Raw genomic sequence first — 21,696 nt, forward strand, 5'->3', positions numbered from 1 at the left:
AAAAAAAAAAAAAAAAAAGCTGAAAAAATAATCTGTACCTGTTACTAAGAATCCTAACCCTAACCCTCCCAACATCCAGATGCTGGTTTCTGCTTTAAGAGTCCTGGACAAAACAAATGTTAGAAAAACATTCAGGGGCAAGATAATAAGGCTTTTCTCCTGCCCTGCTCTGGTGTGATTGGGAGGAATACTACCTACCCCACACAGGACAAAAAGAGTGTCTTCTTGGGCATGAGCAGACTTCCTGTCATGATGAATTGTAGCACTACTCCACAGTGGCCAGAAGAGAGATTTAGAGGCTCTGGAACTAGGAGGAGGGAGGAAGTGAAGGACTCGGGTTCACTGTTCATAGCTCAGAGGCAGAGTAGCCTGGCTGGACCAGGGAGGAGAGGGCAGGGAGAACCTCCCGTGCCTTGGCATAGACTGCAGTAATCTCAAGGCCTGCCAGCCAGCCCCCATCCTTCCTAATTGTGGTCCACTCCTCCTTCCCCGGGTGCCTCAGGCTAAGGCTACCTGTGCAGAGAGCAGAGGCTGCTTGGAGAGGCAGTGACACCACAAAGTCACTTGAGCCGCAGTAGGCAGGTAGCACACAGGACCTGGCCATGACCACTCAGAGAAGTTTCTGAGAGGGAACTGGCCTACCTAGCTACCTGCAACCCTTCTGTCTCAGTTAAGGCTTCTATTGCCGTGAAGAGACTCCATGACCACAGCAACTCTTATAAAAGAAAACATTTAATTGTGGTGGTTTGCTCACAGTTCAGAGGTTTAGTCCATTATCGCCATGGCAGGCAGACATGGCGCTGGGGAAGGAGCTGAGTGTCCTTACATCTTGACTTAGAGGGAACAGGAAGTGATCTGTCTCACTGGGTGTGGCTTGAGCATATGTGAGACCTCAAAGCCCATCTCCACAGTGACACACTTCCTCCAGCAAGACCACACACATTCCAAGGCCACACCTCCTAATAGTGCCACTCCCTTTGGGGGCCATTTTCTTCCAAACCACAACACCTTCTCTCCCAAGCTGAAGGCTAAAATTGGTTTATTCAACCTAAATAAAAACCAGAGAAATCTCCAAACGTTACCCTACTGGTAGACTGGATATGCTGGCCCACACCTCTAATCCCAGTACTCAGGAGGCAGAGGCAGGAGGATTTCTGTAAGTCTGAGGTGGACAGAGCTACATAATGAGACCCTGTCTCAGAGAAACCACCCACAAAAAAAGAAAAGAAACATTTTCTCTTTTAAAATGTGTTTTATTAAACTTTACTGTGTGTATATGTGGTTGTGTGTATGTGTGTGTGTGTGTGGTGTGTTTGTCAGCGAGTGCAGGTGCACATATGTGCCACAGTACTGGTGGGGGACAATTCTGTATTCTGTCAATTACATTTTAAATAAATGCTGATTGGCCAGTAGCCAGACAGGAAGTAGAGGCAGGGCAATGAGAACAGGAGTATTCTGGGAAGAAGGAAGCTCTTCCCCCCAGTCCTGCCCAGATCACTGAAGAAGCAGGATGTGACCTGCCCTGCTGAAAAAGGTACCAAGCCATGTGGCTAACATAGATAAGAACAATGGGTTAATATAAGTTATAAGAGCTAATAAGAAGCCTGAGCTAATGGACCAGTCATTTTATAACTTATGTAGACCTTTGTGTGATTTTTCTTTGGGGCTTACCGGCTGCGGGAACCGGGCAGGACAGAAACCCCAACAAGCCCAGCCCTCATGTTACACAGTACACATGTGGAGGTCAGAGGACATTTTTTTTTCTTTCTTTTTTAAATGATTGATTTATTTTTCATTTCATATGCAATGGTGTTTTGTCTGTATGAATGTCTTTATAAGGGTGTCGGATCCCCTGGAACTGGAGCTGTAGACAGTTGTGAACTTTTGTGTGGTGGCTGGGAATTGAACCCAGATCTTCTGCAAGAGAGCTGGTACTCTTAACCACTGAACTATCTCTCCAGTTCCCAAGAGGACAACTTCTCAGAGTCATTTCTCTTCTTCCACTGTGGGTTCTGGGATTGGACTCGGATTGGCAGACGTGTATGAGAAGCACTTTGGTCCACTGAGCCTGCTCACCTGCCCTCTCATGCTTGAATAAGGACTCTTCCCCTTCTTCATAGCCTGAGATGCCCACCACTCATCCTCTCCTGCAGGAGGTAGCTCTGGAGCTAAGTGAGTGGCTTGCGCATCCCATCTCTGACCATCTGGAGGTTCTGCATTCTCCTGACCTCTGAGAGTGAGAGCCGGGTGGGCTCTTGGGAAAGCCACCCACCACTCTTTAGCTACTTGCTTTCCCTGACCTCCTCAGGTCAAGCTACTGACTCTATTGGACTTAAGGCTGATCACAGGCTTTGGAGGGTAGCTTAGTCATTTACCCTACTCCTGGTACTAACTTCTGTCTTAGTCACTGTTCTATTGCTGGGAAGAGACACCATAACCAGGACAACTCTCAAAAAGGAAAGCATCTAATCGTGGGCTTGCTTACAGTTTCAGGGGCTTAGTCCATTATCATCACAGCAGGGTGCATGGTGGCATGCAAGCATGGTGCTGGTGGGGCTACATCCTGATCTCTAGGGAGGGAGGAATCAAACTTGGGTTTTTATGCTAACTGAACTATCTTCCTGAGCCCTTAAGTTTTGAAAAAAATTAATTATGTTTATGTATTTATATGTGAGTATATGTCTTGGGGGGTACCTGCATGCCACAGTACGCGTGTGGGAGTCAGAGAACAACTTATAAGAGGAGCTTCTCTCCTTCCCCCAGATGGTTCCCCAGGATTGAACTCAGATCATCAGGCTTGACAGAAAGTCCCTTTACCCTCTGAGTCATCTGGCAGGCACCACTCAATTTTGTCAAAAGGGCAAGAATTCCATTAAACTGCAGAGGAGAAAGAACTTAGTTGTTATTTTTTTTTTCAAATCTATTTTTTTCCTAGCAACAAGGCATCCAGAACCAATTATTACTAATTTGAGTTGAGTAAAATACCATTCTAACAATAAAGAAGAACAAACCAATTTTAAGAAATGGACAAAGGACTTGGAGACAATTTCTCCAAAGGAGCTATACAAATGAAGGCTGAGCAGATGAAGGTACGCTCAGCATCACTAACGATGGGGCAGCAAAGACCAGTTCACATCATTTGAACAGGTTTCACTCAAGAGAATAAGAAGAGGGGAAGGAAAAACAAAGCCGGTGTGAGGGTGTGGAGCGCTGGATCCCATGTATGTTCTGATGAGAAAGGAAAACGATGCCGAGGCTGCAGGTCTTCAAAAACGTTCCGCATAGAACTGCCATGAGAGCCCACAGTTTTCCTTCTGGGTAAATACCCAAAGGAGCTAAAAGCCCAGGCTCCAACTGTTAACACGGACATGTTGGCAGCAGCATGATCTACCCACCGTAGCCAAATGATGATGACATCGTGTGTCCATCCCTCGCTGGAGATAAACACAGCCTTAAAGGATTCTGACATCCGCAGCAATATCAAAGGACTTTAAGGACATCATACTAGGAGAAATAAACCCATCGCAAATCATGGATAAACAGCATGTAGTTCCATTGTGGGAGCCGCTTAGAACAGTCAGATTCATAGACTGGTGATTCCAGGAGCTGGAGGCAGGGGAGGACGAAGTAAGTTGGTGTGTATTTATTTTGTGTGAGTGCATTTGCACGTGTGGGTGCAAAAGGGAGCCAGGGCACAAACTTAGTGTTGCTCCTTAGAAACCATCCGTGCCTATGCATTTTCATTTTCATTGTGTTTGCGTTCATTTATTGCTGTGTATGTAGAGAGCACCTTTATCCACGGAGCCATCTTACCAGTCCCACCCTGGTTTTGGAGATGGAATCTCACATTGGCCTGGAGCTCACCGATTAGCTATACCAGCTAGCCAGGGAGCCCCAGAGACTCTTCCGTCTGCCTCCCCAGCATTAGGACCATAGATACGTACCACTGCACCCGCTTTTTTAAAAACACGGATTTGAGGTTCGAACTCGGGTCTTCATGCTTGCTCAGCAAGCACTTCTCTGCCTGAGCATCCTCCCAGCACATGAGCTAGCATTTAATTGGAGCTTTAGTTTGGGATGATGATCTTCTGAAGGAGGATGGTGGTGGCAGCTGCACAGTACTCAGTTCAGCCCGGCTGTGGTGGCGCACGCCTTTAATGAGGGAATCTCTGAGTTGGAGGCCAGCCTGGTCTGTACAGTGAGTTCCAGGAGAGTGAGTTTTCCAGACAGAGAAACCCTGTCTGGAAATTCAAAATAAACAAAAACCACAAAATAAAACCAAAAGGTCAAAGTAGCAAAGCATACATTTTACTACAATTTAAAAAACAAACCAAAGACAAAAATGAAAGGGCAGGAAAGTCAATTTGCTGGGCAGAAGAACTTGCCATACAAGCCTGATGGTTCATTTCCCAGAACCCGTGGTGGACAGAGAGGACCAAAGTTGTCCTCGGACTGCAGGAACATATTACACAGGCCCAAATTTCTACCTCGAATGGCGGCCAGACTTTCAGGCCACAGTGTGCACCTGCCACACAGGAGGTGGTCACCTAGCCTTTCCCGACAAACTGACACCATCCTAAACAAAGGGTCAGGAGATGCTAACGTCACTCTGCTCCTTCTTTGTCATTTGGGGGGGACGCCTGAAAAAGAGGTGTTAATTCAGTCTACGTGACAGAGCAGCCATAGATAGGAAGACGTGACAAAATGGGTATACAAAGGTGTGGATGTGACCACAATTATTCGCCTGGCTACCTAGGAAACAGAATGCTAATGAACTTTCCCCTCAGTTTATAGTTTGGTATGAAAGTTGTTTGAGGAATAAACATGGGTGAATTTCAGGATGTGAATTCAGGATTTCGTGAGGGAATCCCTGATAATTCCCTCCTGATAAAGTCATGTGAGTTGTGTCTCAATTATTCCCATGCCTCCCCGCTGGTCCGAGAAATACTTTATGGTCCAGGCTGATCCTGGATCATGACATGGACCCCCACACACGTATGTGCATAAGTGGACATGTACACACATGCACACTCACACACACAATAATGAAATTAACAGTAGATGATGCCTAGAACAGAAGAGAAGCTGCTGGTCTTGTTGCATGGTGCCCTTGCTGTAGTAGGAGCTTCGGGCTGCATTCCTGCCACCCAGCTCCCGGCTGCCTGGCTAGCTTATGCCCCAAAATAATTACATGGAAATTTTAAACACTGCTTGGCCCATTAGTTCTAGCCTCTTAATGGCTAATTCTCACATCTTGTCTAAGCCATATTTAGTAATCTGTGTAGCACCAGTCTTACCAGGAAAGATTCAGCATGTCTGACCTGGCGGCTTGCTTCATCGTGTCTGCCCTGGAGAGGAGCTACATGGCATCTGAGCTCACTTCCTCTTCCTCCCAGCATGCTGTTCTGTTTACTCTACCCGCCTAAAGGCTGGTCTATCAAATGGGCCAAGGCAGTTTCTTTATTAGTCAATGACCTTCCTCCATCACCTTGCTGTCTGCAGAAGGTTCCTGCAGAGAGGCTTCTGGGTGGTCTTTTGTACTTGTGAGCTGTGCAGCCATAAGCTAGGCTGTGAGATTCCTCTACCTCGGAGAGTTGTGGGAAGGTCATCCTCACACCTGTAGAGGAGATGTTTCCTGAGGAGAATCCCTGTAGAAAGTTCACTGCGTCTGGGGAGATTACCTGCTGAGGTCCCCGAGACCCTAGCTGTTAGTTGGGTGGAGCAAGAGGGAAGTGGAGAGATCAAGGCGTAGTCCTCATGCTTCTCAAACTCTGCGTCTTCCAGCGCTCACCCCAATTCCGGCTCGCCAAGTCCTGAGTTGAAAGAAGACAGTAAAGCTGCACTCATTCCCTGAACCTGGCCGGTAGCCTATCCCAGAATCCCCCATTCCTGCCAACAATGTCAACAAGCTATCCTACAGCCTAACAAGCTGTCCCACAGCCTACACCTGACTGTTGTACCTTGTACGGAGCTTTTCCCTTTCCTCCGCTTCCTCCTCTTTTCCTTTTCTCCCAAGTCTTGTTATTGTAGCCCAGGCTGACTTCAAACTCGTGATCTTCATCTTCAGCCTCCTAAATGCTGGGGTTTTGGGCGTGTGTCACCACACCTGGCTGCCTAAGTTTCCGCTGAACCAGTGACATCTCAGGAGTTGCCCAGGTTACTGATGAGGCCGGGGGATGGGAGTGGTGATGGTCTTCGCACTCCCAGTATAACTTCCCACCTCACTCGGCCTTCCCGACACCCTCCTTGGTGCTGTTCGCCGATCCCAGGTCTTCTGCCCTTTCTCCTGTTTACATCTCCACCCACTCTCTCAGAGCTCAGCACACTCAGCTTCCATGTGGGTCTCTTCACTGTCAGATCAGCAGCTCGAGGGAGAAAGGCCCTTCCTTGGAGCTTCTGAGGGGTCCACCCTTGCTGGCTGGGTCACACGTATTCCTAGGAGAGGCCGAGAGGCTGTCTTACCTGGCTCCCAGTTTCCTTAGAGGGCTGTGGGTGTGGAGGTCATGGGAAACCTCTTCATAGACATGCTAGGTCGAGGAAACCTCCTTCTCCACTGGTGGGATGGAGCTGCTCCTCCAAGGATTTACCTTAAGGCTTCTGTAAGACTCGTTTTCTTCTTAGGAAGGTTCTAGTAGCCCAGGGTGGACTTGAACTCCTTTTTTTTTGTCTTAATAGAATATATTTTTTTAAGCTTTGACAATTTCATACATGTAAGCAATGTACTTCAGTCATATACACCCCAAACTCACCCTCCCATTCCCCCAGGCACCCCCAGCAGCATGCCCCCCTTTCCTTCATTTCCCTCTCCTCCATTGCTAATATAACCCACTGAGTGGGACTAATGCTGCCTGCGGATGCCGACGGGTCCTGTGACCTTGATCTTCAGCAGTGGTCACGGCTGCCCCGAGTCCGTGGGTACAATGACCCTGTCATGTCTCAAGCACAGCCTTTCCCGGAGCTCCTCCCTGTCCTCCGGCCCTTACGTTCCTTTCCACTCCTGTTTCACATTTGAGCTCGGATTTTTTTTCCTTTAAACTTTATTATTGTGGTGCTGGACGTGGATGTGGGGTGTGGAGGACAACTTCACAGAGCCAGCTCTCTCCTTCCACGTTGTTTACCTGTGTGGCTTCTGGGGGACAGACATGTGTGACAAGCCCTTTACCCATTGTACCCCTTCTCAGTCCGTCTGTCCCCCCCCCACCCACACACACCTGCCTTGAACTCTAAGTCTTCTGGCTTCAGCCTCTTTCACACTGAGGTTACACATATGCATCCCCACATCCACTTCCCCCCTGAGAATCTTGTTTTCTTCCCCCACTGGTCTTGCGCCTAAACTAGACTTGAAGCTTACCTATGGCGGCTAGCGGCCTTCCTGTTAGGAGCAAGGAGCGCTAACCTCAGGTGTGTGTGCGTGGGAAATAACTGCTATTCCCTAGCACCTGGGGAGGCTCCCTCGGGTATTCTAAGTGGCTACTCCTGCAAGTCTGCAATGGAAAGTGACCCAGCAAGGGGTGGCCCAGCCTCCAGGACAGTTGCTCTGGCCTCTGGACAAGTTGCTCAGGCTCTCTCATTTAAGTCTGCTGAGCATCACGCTGACGACTCCTGCGCCCTCTCGATGACAAAGCTAAGAAGCAGCAGCATGACTGCCTCCCAGCGGCCTGAACGGCCATCTGCTTTTAAGGTGCCCAACGAATCTCAGCTGCAGCAAACAGAACCTAGCTCAGACTTCCCCCCCAAGAGCCAGCCCTGCAGCTGATGACTCAGCATGAGTCAGGGGTGAGGGGAAGGGTCTGGGGGAGTCATATAGGGGTAGAACTTGGGGACCTAAGGGGCAGCATTGATAATAATCAGGAGTCCAAGCCAGGATGCTGAGTCTGCAATCAAAATGAATTCACAGTAATTCCATTAATGTCACTAACTCCTCTCTGTGTGTTTAGAAAGACAGATTCCTTACTTCAGGCTCCCTAAAAATGCAGTCCCAAACAATATCCGAATACTGTAATCAAATGACCCCTATTTCCTTGTAAAGGACTCACCCCACCCCCAAAGCCCAAGCAATTACGCAGGAGTCTCCAGAATGATGTGAGTCGAGATTTGCCTTTATTTCGTGTTGATTTGGGAGTGAGAGGCACAAGCACTAAGATGACGTCGACATCAGGCACTGGAGTGACCCCCTGCACATGCAGAACACATGGATGCTAACTCTGGATCAGCCACGGACTGTGCCCTGGAAAGAGAATGTCCCTGTCACTGCCAAAGCCCCTTACCCTCATTTTTATTCGAGATCCACATCATCCCAAGTCACTTCATCAAGTCTCAGTTATTGGATCTTCCAACACATTGGACTCTTTTGATTTTTAAACTCCTGTGGGCTCAGAGCCCCACCCCAGTGTAAACATGCATCCCCTACACAGAGAGTGAAACCCACACGGGATGCTGGAGCTGAGGCCGCATGCTTCACAGATGATCAGCAGCTTAGAAGAAAGGCTGCCTTTTTCACACCAGTGAGAGATGGGAGGGAAGGCTCAGCTTGAACAATCTCACAGTATGACCCCTGTCCGTCTCCTAGACCTGCCTGATTGCAGCTAGGCACCTTCAACCTCTTCCCTTGGGAAAAAGATGTCTGTGAGCTAACAGATAGAGCCCCCTGTGGACCAGTCAAATCACCATTTTCTTCTCGCTCTGCCAAGGGGATTTCTGAGGTTTGAAGCTCCCCACCAAAACCTGGCTGCAAGCCTCCCTAGCAATTTATGAGCCCTGTGGAATGTGGTAGCTACAAGCCCTCAGCCTCCAGCCTCCCTGCCTTCTCCCAGGGTAGCCTTGGATTTATCTTAGTCTCTCTCCCCAAGGTTTGGTGTGGTGACCTGCCTTGGAGGTGGCAGGGGAAGTGTCAGGTGCCTTTGCTCTCTGTCCTGTCCTCATCAGCTGTCTGAGCATTGCTGACTGTACGAAGCTGCCCCTGGGCCGCGGGCTTCACGGACAAGACCAAGCGTTTCCGAAAGGTCTCGCAGAGTACTATGTACACAAAGGGATTGAGGCAGCTGTTGGCGTAGCCCAAGCTGATGGCCGCATTGTACAAGTAGACAAACGTGAGAGTGGGGCGGCTGATGGAGAGCTGGGTCAGCTGCAGCACGTAGTAGGGTGCCCAGCACACAAAGAACACCAGGCAGATGGCGATGGCTGTGCGAGTCACCCTCTTTGTCCGAAGCCGGATGCTGCGTTGAGAGGCTGGGGCCACTGAAGAGGTCATACGCTGCAGTATCTTCACGTATGCAGCAGTGATGACCACAAAGGGCAGGGCGAAGGCCAGGAAAAACTGGTATAGAGTGAACCAGTAGAGGTCAGTGTCCGGGTTCGGCAGGCGGATGCCACAGCCCACAGCACCCCCTGGGAAGGGGATGAGCCTGGCATAGAGCCACACGGGGGTGATGCTGATGAAAGAGAGAGCCCACAGGAGGCAGATCACAAGGGTGGCCATAGAGGGCTTTCGGAATTTGGTGGAGGAGATGGGGTGGACGGTGGCCAAGTAGCGATCAATGGCCATAGCAGTCAGGATGTAGGTGCTGGTGAACTGACTATTGGCATCCATGGCGGTGATGAGGGTGCACATGGTTTCCCCAAAGTGCCAGACCCCATTGCCCATGAGCTGGTGGATCATGAAAGGCATGCCCAGGAGGAAGAGCAGATCCACCACCGAGAGGTTAATGATGAAGATGTCCGGGACGTTGCTGCACCAGTGTAGCTTGGATTTTTTCACCACGGCGAAGATGACTGTGGAGTTTCCCACAATGCCCAGGAGACAGATGGTGCCAAACACCGAAGGCATAATGATGTTGATGTAGGAGACACTCCCTTTTCGAGGAGGTGACCCTGAGGACAGAAGGAACAAGTGTGACCTGCCATCCGCTCCAGAAGCTGACAAGCTGCCATCCAGTGGCACTCCTGCTGACCTCTCGTGGTCCCCATTTCAGCTTGAGGTCACGATCATCTCCCACCACCTTCCCTCCCACGCTATTGTTAATTCTGTCCCTTACCCTCCTCCACTGTTCCCTGCTGAATACTCCTACCGAATTTTCTAGACCCACCTGTTACTCAAAAGACCTTCACGTCAGTCATTTACACAGAGGGCCGGGAGTCAAGACTCCCAGATGTCTGCTGAGAACTCCACATCCCTGAGGTTCACCAGGAATCCTTGTCAAAACAAAAAAAAACTTGAAGGACGTTCAAGAACACACTAGTGTGTGTGCACGCCCACATGCGTGCATGTGTGTGTGCGCGCGCGTGTGTGTGGTGTTTTCCTTATTTGCACACTCATCATTTCAGAGATAGCTGGCCAAAGGTTTTATACAGATTCCTAGGCATATCCGGGGAGTGACTGTCACTATAGGTGTGGGGTGTGTTTTAGGCTCAACAGCCCAGCCCTCTCCAGGCTCCCAACAGGGATTTCCTTGGGCCGTGTCTCCTGAGCCTGGGCTTCCCCAACAGGGCTGAGACTGATGCTGTGTTATACCCCAGAAGCTTGAGAATTTTCTCCACATAAGCCCTTCCCCTTCTCTCCCTTCTCCTTCAAAGCTAGAATTTCAGGGCATTGCCGTTCTGCAAATGTCAAGAAGCTTAATTCACCAGAAAAGTTAATCCTCTCACACCCTGTGAAGTCTTTTGCTCCCAGCAGCCTCTGCTAGAGGACAGCAAGGACCACTCGGACCCCATTACCCCAGTGCGAGGCTAGAGGATTGAGCCCAGGGTAGCGGTGAATCAAAGAGCTTCCGCTGGCTCCCACATGCTACCCGCCCGCTCTCCTCTCGCTTGCTTTTCCAGCCTTGATTCCCCCCGCCCCCCAATGCAAAGCATATTTGGGACTCATCCGCAAGCTTTCCCCTGTCTGCCTCACGCCTCGCCACCAACCCTTGTTATTTCTAGATGTACCTCTGCCCCATCTCTGTTCCTTCCTACCCCTTCTGTCCTAGCTGGTGTCCCCCTCCTCTCCTCTTCCCCTCCAGGCAGAGCAGACTGCAGATCTTAATCGCCGAGAACTGTAAGATAAAGTTTCGTAGGCAGTTTGGCTCTGGAGGTGAAACCTTCCCATTTTCCACACCCATCCCGGAGGAGGGAGGATCTAACTCGACTCACCGGCCAACGTGAGATTATCCTGGCCATCGGAGCTGTTGCTGGCGTTGGGGCCAGTGGACAGCAACGAGGCTTGCAGATCCATGCAGCCGGTGCAGGTCGCCTGCTCCCTGGAGTTGAGAGCCCGTCCACCCACGCAGGCTGCGGCAGCCTCCAGTGCCTGCCACCGCCTTGTCCCAAGCGTGAGCCAGCCCTGCAGTCGAGAAAAGGGTCTTCCTCTAGCGCCTGGCAGCCTCTGCTGCCTCTGAGCCCAACTGCTCGCCCCACTCCCTCCTTCCCAGCTCCTACTGACATCACCTAGACACATTAACATTCGGAGGCAGATGCACGTTAACCTCTTCGGTCCCGGCTGCAGCTCCCACTCCTGACTGCCTGCAGAGCAGCAACTAGGCTCAAGCAGCCCCATGTGGAGGAGCCTTCCTTCTTACTGGCTCCTGGGGCTGTCTCCTGAGCTCGCAGGGGTTGCCAAGCTTGCTTTGCATGACCATCCAGGTCTCGGCAAAGGCAAAAGGGGAAAGCAACCTGCAGGCTGCCCTGAGGAGCCTGGACCATGAGGCAGGAGCCAGGGGTACTGTTCCTAGTGCCGAGGACTCAGAGGCTAAGACTGAAGCACCCTTGGCTCTCAAGCATGCTGGAGGTCACCCTAGACCCTTCCTGCGTCCTGGTAACTTCCAAACATCTCCTTGGCTAGGCGGCAATTGCTAGCCCTTGCCTGGTGGGCCGAGGTGATTCTAGCTTTCCATGCTGGCAATAGTCAGAGTCTGGGGTGCAGAAAGACCAAACTTCCCTCGACACATCATCAATCTGGACCCACTATGGGACTTTTATTTTTTTAGGCCGCTGAGCTCTTTGAGGTTTTGCCTGGGACTCTGAGACAATTATCAGAGCATAAGAGACTAAGTCCACACTGAGATTAGCAATGGACAACAGCCTCAGTGTGCACAGGCATTAGATAATTCTCGGCAGAGGTTCCTGCTGCCAGCTCCAGGAGACTTCACCACCAAACGCTGTCATCACACCAGGACCAGATGCAGAGTCCGACTCCTTATCTGCCACAGTTGCCTGTTAATCCTTCTTTACGGACACGGAAGCACAGACAAACATCCCTACAGCTCCTATGAGTTTCAGCCACACTCTTCCTTGCCACCACTGGACATCAGCATGCCTAGTTCTTCAGGCTAAGCTACTGGTTATCCCAACCACCTCTTAGAGCTCCTCTTTCTTGGCCTCTTGGTCTGCCAGCTTAAATAGAGTCAGATAGGGGCTGAGGATGCAGCTCAGGTGGTAGCGTGCTTGTCTCATAGGCACCAAGCCCAGGGTTTCCTCCCCTGTGCTCATAAACTGGACATGGTGCATGCCACCAACCCAGCACCTAGGAGGTGGAGGCGGGAGGGTCCGAATTTCAGGGCCTGCCCCTTCACTCCCTCACACACACACACACACACACACACACACACACACACACACAAAGAAAATCAATTGATAGTTTAGCCACAGGTGCGGTGGATGGTTAGTGTATCTCTGATGGAACACCCCAACTCTGTGATGCCCCCAGACCTCCATGTCCCTTGTGGAGTCCGCGAAGGAGATGCTGGGGCGATTCCAATGAGAATGTCAGCTGTTTGAATCCTTGGTCCCCAGCTAGCAGACTTGGTTTGGAAAGGATTAGGAGGTGTGTCACTGGAGGTGGTTTTGAGGTTTCAAAAACCCATGCCTCAGTACCCCGTTAGCTTTCTCTGTTTTTACTTGCAGATCAGGATAGAAGCCTGTAGCTGTTCCTGCTACCACACCTTTGCTGTACCGTCATGGACACTAACCCTCCAAAAACATAAGTCTAAACTAAACACTCTCTTTTCTAAGTTGATCGTGCTGTCTCGATAGCAATAGAAAACCAAGACAGGTGTTCTCTGAGCCTCCCTGGAGGACTGGCTGGTGTGTGCTTTGGTCTCAGATGGTAAATTCTACGCTACCGTTGCACTTCTCTGAGTCTTCTGACTCCTCTCTCAAACTCTGCCAATTACCAGAGGCCAGTGGAAAGGATCAGTGGGGAGTTAGTGTTGAATGGGTACAGAGTGTCTATATAAGGAGTGGGAGAGAACCTTCTAGAAATTGATGTTAATGTTGGTTGAGCGACATCGTGCACACACTTAATATTGCTGAAGTTGACTCTTACACATGGTTAAGGGAGTGTGAACCTATCTCAGGGATAGAATGCTTGCCTGGTGTGTCCAAGGCCCCGAGCTAAATCCTCAGTAACACATACACAGAGTTAGAGTAGCCAATTTTATATTATGTATGTTTTACCACAATGCTAGGAAATTTAGTGGTAGATTTATGGATACGACCCAACAGCCATGTGAGGACATCCGAATTCTGCCAAGGTGGTGCTAGCACCTTTGTATGATGGCTGTGGGCCACTTCCTGGAGCCATCCAGAACTATTTTAGCACGGGCTCCAGGTGTCCTCCCAGTTTGTTCTATCCCATGTAGTAGGATCATCCCTGCCAAGAAATGCTCTCCTTTCAATTTTATATTTGGGCCACATGCTAGCACCCTGAAGTTAATTTCTATACATGCTCCGATTATTTTTTTCCAGTCCATAATAAGAGAATGCCAGTGTAGAGGGCCATATCTACAAATGATAAAAGTCCTTGTGTAAGTTATAATCTCAGTTGAGTCCTATCATACTTTCTAAACAAGGTCAAGCTATAAAAACTTACAGAGATGGGCTGGAAAGATGGCTCAGTAGTTACAGAGCATTGGCTGCTCTTCCAGAGGTTGTGAGTTCAATTCCCAGCAACCACATGGTGGCTCAAAACCATCTGTAATGAGATCTGGCGCCCTCCTCTGGTGTGTGGGCATACCTGGAGGCAGAATGTTGCATACATAATAAATAAATAAATCTTTAAAAAATTTTACAGAGATGGTTGTATCTGCTGGTCTGAAGTGTTCAAAGAGTTAGGGGAATCCTAACTCAAATTCATCCAAATATCCCCTAACTCAGATATCCAGATATTCTAACTCAAATTCATCCAGATATCCCCTCCTAGACTTCAGGGTTTCATTCTTTATCATCAAAGATCTGCTGAGGCTGTATATACTCCATCTTTTTTGAGCCTCAGCTACCCTTACCATTAGATTCTGAGTCTTATTTTCAGCACAGAGTGCTGTACCGCTGCAGACAATGACAGTCTCCTTGAACTGCTGCTCTGGAGACCTTCTGGCTTCCACTGTGTGTCCTGACTCTATAGCTGGTTATTTGAGACCTCCGTTTTCTTCCTCCTAGGCTTCCAAAGCAGGGCCATCATCCTTATGATCCCACACTTCACTGCTCTTCTGGGGAGACTGCACACCTCAGCACCTGCTTTTTTATTGTGTTCATCTCGGCCAACCGCAGGAAGGACCCTTTGTCACTTCCATGTCACTGCCAGGGCAGGGTTGGTCAGCATCTTGTTCACACCCCAGCAGTGGCACTCTTAGGGACAACTGACTGGTAACTGATGTGTTCCAGCATCTTACCTTGGAGGATCCATCTTCTGCTGTGACTCCTAGAGTTCATTTCCTCTGTTTGGGTTCCTCTGAAATCACAGACATAGACATAGACTTGTGTGTAGAAATTTATTCCTGGTGCGTGTCTAAGGAACATGAGTAAGAGGGTAGGATGAGCGAGGAACTTGAATAAGTAAAGTCGGTGGGAACTACACCTGAGTTTGTTGCTGTGGACTGTGGGAACCCCATTTCAGAACTGCTCAGAGGACTGAGGGTTTAGTTAAGGGGTACAGCACTTGTACAGCATGCATAAGGCCCCAGATTCAGTCCTCAGCCTCACACACAGAGAGAGACAGAGACAGACAGAGAGAGAAAGAGAGACTGACTCTTAGGATTAGTCACCTACAGTTGGGTTTATATTGACTGGTTCTTGTTCCCATTGGTGGAGACTCCTGGGACATTGGATCTGCCCTTCTGGACTGTTTACATTAGAGTCAAAAGTCTCTAGTGCGGTGATTCTCAGGCTGTGGGTTGCAACCCCTTTAGCATCTCTGTCTCCAAAAATATTTACATTATGATTCACAATAGTAGCAAAATTACAGTGATAAAGTAGCAGCAAAAATAATTTTATGGTTGGAGTGATCACAACATGAGGAACTGTATTAAAGGGTCGCAGCCTTAGGAAGGCTGAGAATCACTAGCCTAGCCTATCAGAGAGAAGTCTAGGGCAGAAAGCAAATAGACACAAGGCAAGACACTGCTGGGACAAGATGAATTAAGCTCATTCACCAACCCATTATAGCCAAAGCCGGAACCAGAGGTGGCCCAAGAGAACATGACAAGGATTTCAGAGGCATCTAGTGGGGGACTGTTTGGGGTCTGGCCAGGTCTACTGGATACACATGTGCATCTCTTTAGATCCGCCCACTACTCCCAGTTCATATGCCCACCATTTCTGCAGCAGCCACTCTTCTTGGTCCCCACCGAGCACAGGTGTCAGTGCTGCACAGGACAGGTAGGGCCTTCTGGTCCCTCCTCTCAGACCTGCTCTGTGTTGTTTGGCCCTCTGTGCAGGGTGTTCTCCATTTCTGCCTTCATTTAGAACATGGGAACCCCAAAATACCCAACCATAGCCCACCTAGAAAGCAGGGTGCATCTTCTTGGGGTGCATCTTCATTCAATATGGGATGAAAGTCACCTATAGTTGCTTTCACCTTGTTATCTCAGGATATGTGATCAGAGGCATTCCTCAGTGGTCCAGGGTCACCTGACATGGCACTAACCGGAAATCCTTGTGCCGTGTCTCTCGCTGTTCTCTTGCTCCTTTTTCATTCCTGATTCCTGGGATCACATGTCCCAGTAGAACACCCACGTGCCCCTTAGTCTCCGACTTTTTTTTTTTTTCTCCCTGGGGATCTGAGAGAGTGTGTGACTCACTACTGCCAATTGGAGTCCAGGAGAACTGTGGAGTTCGAGCCCTTTGGCAGAGGTTTCCTGCTTCTTGCAAAGACAACATGAAGGAATTATCTCCTTTGCTTCCTCTGAACTTTGTTGTGGCTGGAGGTGCCTCCTGGAACGCCTGCAGCAGGTGAGATGATGTGTATTGATTGGATCAATCAGGGTATCTGGAGAAACTGAAGGAGCAAGTGGGAAAGCAGAGAGACTTTAATAAAGAGCCTATTTATCAAGGTTTGGGTACCACGAAGGCGGAGTCCATGAAGGATGCTGCGACAGTGGCTGGGGCTGGCAACAGCTGGACATCATTCCTATCTGAACTGGGCAGCTAGCAGAACCCAGAAAGAACTGCCAGGCACTCCACAGACAGGAGATGCGAGGAACAATAGGCTGAGCTCTCTGACCACCTACCTTCTGATCTTTCCCTGTTGATACAGTCCAAAAATCATCCTCCTGGGGCCCAGGGCAGAGTAGATGGGGATAGACAGTGGATTTGAAGGAGCAGACAGAAAATTAACCCAATGGGTTAGGGACATGGCTCAATTGCTCATGTTCTTGCCTAGCGTTCAGGAGGCTCTAGGTTCCCTTCCTAACAGAGCATGAACAGGGAGAGGTGGTGTACCACTGTAGGCCCAGCATTTGGGAAATGGAGACAGAAGAATCAAATTTAAGGTCATCCATTTGAGACCAAAATGAGATCTGAGAGCCCTTGTCTCAAAAATAAATATGGGACTGGAGAGTTGGGTCAGTGGTTAGGAGCACTGACTACTCTTGCAGAGGACCCGGGTTCAATTCCTAGCACCCACATGGGAGCTCACAACTGTCTGTAATTCCAGTTTCAGGAGACCCAACACCCATGGCAACACACCAATGCACAGAATAGATAGATAGATAGATAGATAGATAGATAGATAGATAGATAGATAGATAGATAGATAGATGATAGATAGATAACGAAATAAAGAAAGAAATAAAAAACTTAGTGCCGAGACACAAGAAGAGACAGACAAGTTTTGTTAATAATCCTTGAAACAACAGTCTGCTACTATCCTTGTGTGACAGGTGAAGAAGTGGGTACCACAAGCATGGGTTTACCCAGGGTAGAGGCTGGAATGGAAAGCAGGGCAAATAGTGTACAATGGAACAGAGGAAGGGAAGTGATAGGAAGAGGGCCATAGACAAGGATACAGACTTGACAAGAATGCTGTCAATCAAGCCAAACTCCAGAGAAAAGCTGTCCAAGGTCAGATAGAAATGCCTGGGCCCCTAAGCTGCTTTATCCTGTCAATGCCTGAGATTCACCCCAAAATAAGTGTGAGTCCTAGCTGAAAAGTTGAGGCAACATTCCTTGATAAATAAAATCTAGAATTACCATATGACCCAGCAACCCTGCTTCTGGATTTTATATCCAAGGACAAGGTAACACTTATATCTCAAAGAGCTATCTGCTCCCTGAGTTTACTGCAGCACTAATCAGAATGGGTAAGATATGGGGAGTATCCATCCACAATATATACACTTATATATTGTGCAAGGAAACCATCACAACACAGATGAACCTCATTACATGTAACAACCGTATGAGGCTTACAGAACAGACCACAGTGTGACCTTAAGTAACCTGAGGCCGAGGGCCAGAGAAGATACTGGAGAGATGCTAGTCAGAGGATACAGTGCCTCTGAGGTGATGGGTAATTAGCTTGAGGTTACAACCCCACACTGGATGAAGATACATGCCATAAAGTTATTTTGTAGCTGTAAATGTATGCAATTGTAACTTGCCCATATTCTTGTTTAAGCAAAGGAAACCAGAGGCAGAGACAGAAGGGACAGGGCACAGAGAGTTGAACCTACTCTTTGTGACTGAACGCCAAGATCTTTTCCTTAGTGAAATCTCAATGGCAAAGTTGCCGTTCTTGCTGGAGAAAGGCTCAGATGAGTTAAAACCTCATCTCATTCTAAAGACTGTGGTTCCTTCCACCCGCTTAGACGATTCTGGGGGAACACTAAGACACTGGGAAGACCCTGGAGGCTTGATGTGATGAGAGAGGAGGGACAGTTGAAGAGACCTCACCGGGGCTGCGTGGAGCTCTGCCTCCAAGCCTCATCCCTGCTGTTGTTTAGCACAGCCAGGGCCGGCAGCTTATGTTCTACTTTGCTCGTGGACACAAATGGCTGGTGACCGTACTTCAAGGTTTGGGTAAATGTACAAATGTAACAGGGTGTTCCGGGCTTCGCAGAGTGTAACTTTAGGGGCAGCACAAACTATCTTCCGACAGATGTCCCTAGGTGTGAGGATTTGAGTTCTTCTCACTGCCTGCTCACCAAGCTGTAGGCCAGAGAGTCTAAACTGCTTCCCCAGGCAAAATGCTTGGAGTTAGAGCTTTGTAATGAACATAACCCAAATGTCAAGAAAGGCTGCTTTTGCCTCCAGTGTTCTCAAAAAACAGAACTTTGACCTACTCCAACCATTCTGGCTCCTAACCTGTCTGTTTTAGCCCCAGTAAAACCATTCAAGACATGTAGTCTAGGGGCTGGAGAGACGGCTCAGCATTGGGAGCACTGGCTGCTCTTCCAGAGGACCCAGTTTCAATTCCCAGCACTCACATGGCAGCTCACAACTGTCCAGTTCAAGGGATCCAACACCCTCACAGATATATGTGTAGGCAAAACAAAAGGCAATCCTATTTATAACAATAAGCTCTTTTCCCCTGACATCCACCTATCACCTACCTATCTTTCCTGCCCAAGGCACCCTAAGGCTTCCATTCATCCCTCTTGTGGATGTCCACCACTCTGTCCCCAAGACCCAGCCGCTGTCTGCGTGTTAGTACAACTGCATCTGAGAATCATTTATCCTTCCTCCCTCCTGCTTGGCCTTTTCTAATAGTTTCTCTACCAAATAGCAGGAGCAGTCCTGTGCAAATGTAAACCTCATCCATCTACTGCACTGTTGAAAACGGGTTAGTTGTTTCCTGTTGCTTTCAAAATAAAATTAACCCCCAACATAGAAAATGCTGCCTTTGTATTAAAAGTTGACCTCCTGGGAAAGTAAGGCCTTGAGAAGTCCCTTGGAAGAAGAGGAAATGCTAGCCCCCTTGATCAGCCCTTAGTGGGACCTGTCGGTGGGAGCTGGAGTGACTTCCCCTATTTAATAGGAAGTGTAGATTCTGGGGTGGTAAGAACCAAGGCCAGCCTTCTTTTGGGGAGGAAGGTTAAGTGGGTTATTATTAGGGTAGGCAGGATTGGGGCAGTTACTGGGACTGGGATAGCCTCAGCTGCAGAGAATGCTCAGTTCATCACAGGGTCCCTAGAACAAAGAGATGAGCAGTCTGCCTGCTGTCTTTGTTTGAGCTTGATTTACAAACATGAAAAACTGCAGGGGCTGGGGTATAGCTCAGTGGTAGAGCAATTGCCCAGTGTGCGCAGGATCCCAGGTTCTATCTCCAGCACTGATAAGTAAATGAACAAATAAATAAACCAATAAAGCCTTCAGGTCTGGTCCACAAGAGGCTGACCTTCTCCACGATGGTTGTTCGGACAGTCCGTCTCCCCATTTCTAAGCATGAATCAGTCACTACTCCACAACCCGGGAAGTAATGGAGCCTGGATACTCCCAGGAAAGGGTAATGGAGCTGGGAATGCAGCTTAGTGGGACACTCATCTAGCATGCTTTGAGGCCCTGGGTTTGATGTCTAGCACATGCTTGCACACACATAAAGAGGTTGCCAATGACACAGGCATGACCTGTGACGTTGATTCAGTCCTTTTCCTGGGATCTAAGCCCATCTGGCAGGCTGCCTATATGCAGCAGACGCTTAGTACTGGGCCTTTTGGTGACAAACAGGCAATGGCTCTTGGTTAATGGGAATTTTTGTTGACCAGAACTCCGCTGGGATCTACTGTCAGAGCAGGGTTAAGATGGATCAACTAATCAATGGACTTGACTGAGATGGCTTTACAGCAGGCCCTGTGGCTCTCCAAACCTATTCATGTCAGTGCCTCTAGTTACATGCCTGGAATAGATATCCCGGCTACTGGCAGAATTACTACATTGACTCTCAGTTTGGCAGACTAAGAGATTTGACGATGAGCAAAGCCAAATGGAAACTCCTGATTGATCAGCAAAAGAAATCTGGTTGATAATATTATGAAGCGGATATGGAGTCTCATGCCTGTAAATCCTAGCACCAAAGGGTGGCTGAGTCAAGAGGATCGCCTCGGGTTCATGCCCAATCCGGGCTACATAGTGAGTTCTGGTCCATTTGCACTATGAAGTGAGACCCTGTCTCCAGCAATAACAAGAAAAACAACACAGACCACTGAGGCTCAGGCTGTAGCTCAGCTGGCCAAGGGCTTGTGTGGCCCACAAAGCCCTGAGTTCAACCCCCAGCATAAATTAGCCATTGATGATATTCATCTCTTAGCACCAGGGAAGTTGAGGCAGGAGGATCAGAAATGTAAGGTCATCTTCAGCATAGTGAGTTCAAGGTCAGCCAAGGTCAGACCATTCTCAGAAGGGGGAAGGGAACAGGAGAGATGACTTAGTGGTTAGGGCACTGTTCTTTCAGACTCAGGTTTGATTCCCATCACCCACGTAACAACAGCGAACTACTCTCTGTAACTCCAGTTCTAGGGTTCCTAACACCCTTTTCTGGCCTCTGGGCCTGCCCACGGGTAATGTAGACGGTGCTGTAGGAATTCCTACAGCCAGAAGCCTTTAAGTTACCCACCCACTTGGGCGTGGCCTCATACTATTTATGCCGAAGTGCTCCTCTGGCCTCTTTTCTGGCTGCTGTGGGATTCGGTTGCTGTTCCCGGGTCCAGCAGAGGACTGTGATCTGTGAGTCTAAATACCCCTAAATAAATAAGCCTCTATTATTCTCAATTCTGAGCTAGTGTGGGATTTCTTTAAAGTGTCCCTCCTCGTCTGGCACCTGCAGGCAAAACACCCATACACATAAAATAAAAACAAATCTTAAAAAAAAATTTAAAAAAACCCAATAGTCTATTCCTAAAAAACAAAATACCCACAATCATGGCTTTGAAAGACTCTGGGGGTGATGATTTAACTAAATTCCTCTTTTGTTCTTCACCCTGGCTAGTGAAGATGGCAGCTGGGTCTTGGAAAATGGCAGTGGATTTCCATAAACCTAATTATGTGGAGACTCCAGCCACAGCTGCTATTTCTGATGCGGTCCCGTTGACGGGGAAAATAAGTTCCATCCCTGACATCTGATATGCACTTGCAAATGCCTCTTCTCTCTTCTAGGAGGCAGGAAAGATCAGAAACTGCTCGCATCCACCAGGGTCATCAGATCACCTGCTCCATCTCGTCAGGGGATGCTCTTTCGACAGCTCTTCACATCTCAGACTTCTAACGCACCATTGTTTCCCACGATGCTACCCTACTCCACTTTACACTGGTGACATCATGCTGCAGGGGGCCAGAGAATAGAAATGAACAAGGACCCTAAATATGACAGAGATGTCATGGACATACCAAGGGCTGGCATCTCAATAAAGGCTCTGGGATCTAGTATTATGAACATGTGTGCTTTTCTCTTTCCAAAGTGCGTGACAGTGTACTTCTACCTCCTGCTGCCAAGAAGGCACGGTGCTTTGC

General features: G+C 48.8%; 1 protein-coding gene and 1 long non-coding RNA gene across 2 annotated transcripts in view; one reads left to right on the forward strand and one right to left on the reverse strand.

Moving 5' to 3' along the window:
• LOC126492131 (uncharacterized) overlaps positions 1-21,696 on the forward strand; it is a 77,076-nt gene that overhangs the window by 44,268 nt on the left and 11,112 nt on the right. The gene's annotated exons all lie outside the window — the stretch shown is intronic.
• On the reverse strand, positions 7,977-12,536 carry Mchr1 (melanin concentrating hormone receptor 1). The gene is made up of 2 exons (XM_050128278.1): positions 11,131-12,536; positions 7,977-9,870 (listed from the first exon to the last, which is right to left on the reverse strand). Exons 1-2 carry the CDS (start codon positions 11,531-11,533, stop codon positions 8,891-8,893), a joined length of 1,383 nt encoding a protein of 460 aa, XP_049984235.1. The 5' UTR covers positions 11,534-12,536; the 3' UTR covers positions 7,977-8,890.

Source organism: Alexandromys fortis, unplaced genomic scaffold (assembly GCF_014885135.2).
Source record: "Alexandromys fortis isolate MF-2015 unplaced genomic scaffold, M_Fortis_MF-2015_v1.1 scaffold_290, whole genome shotgun sequence".
Classification (NCBI taxonomy): domain Eukaryota; kingdom Metazoa; phylum Chordata; class Mammalia; order Rodentia; family Cricetidae; genus Alexandromys; species Alexandromys fortis.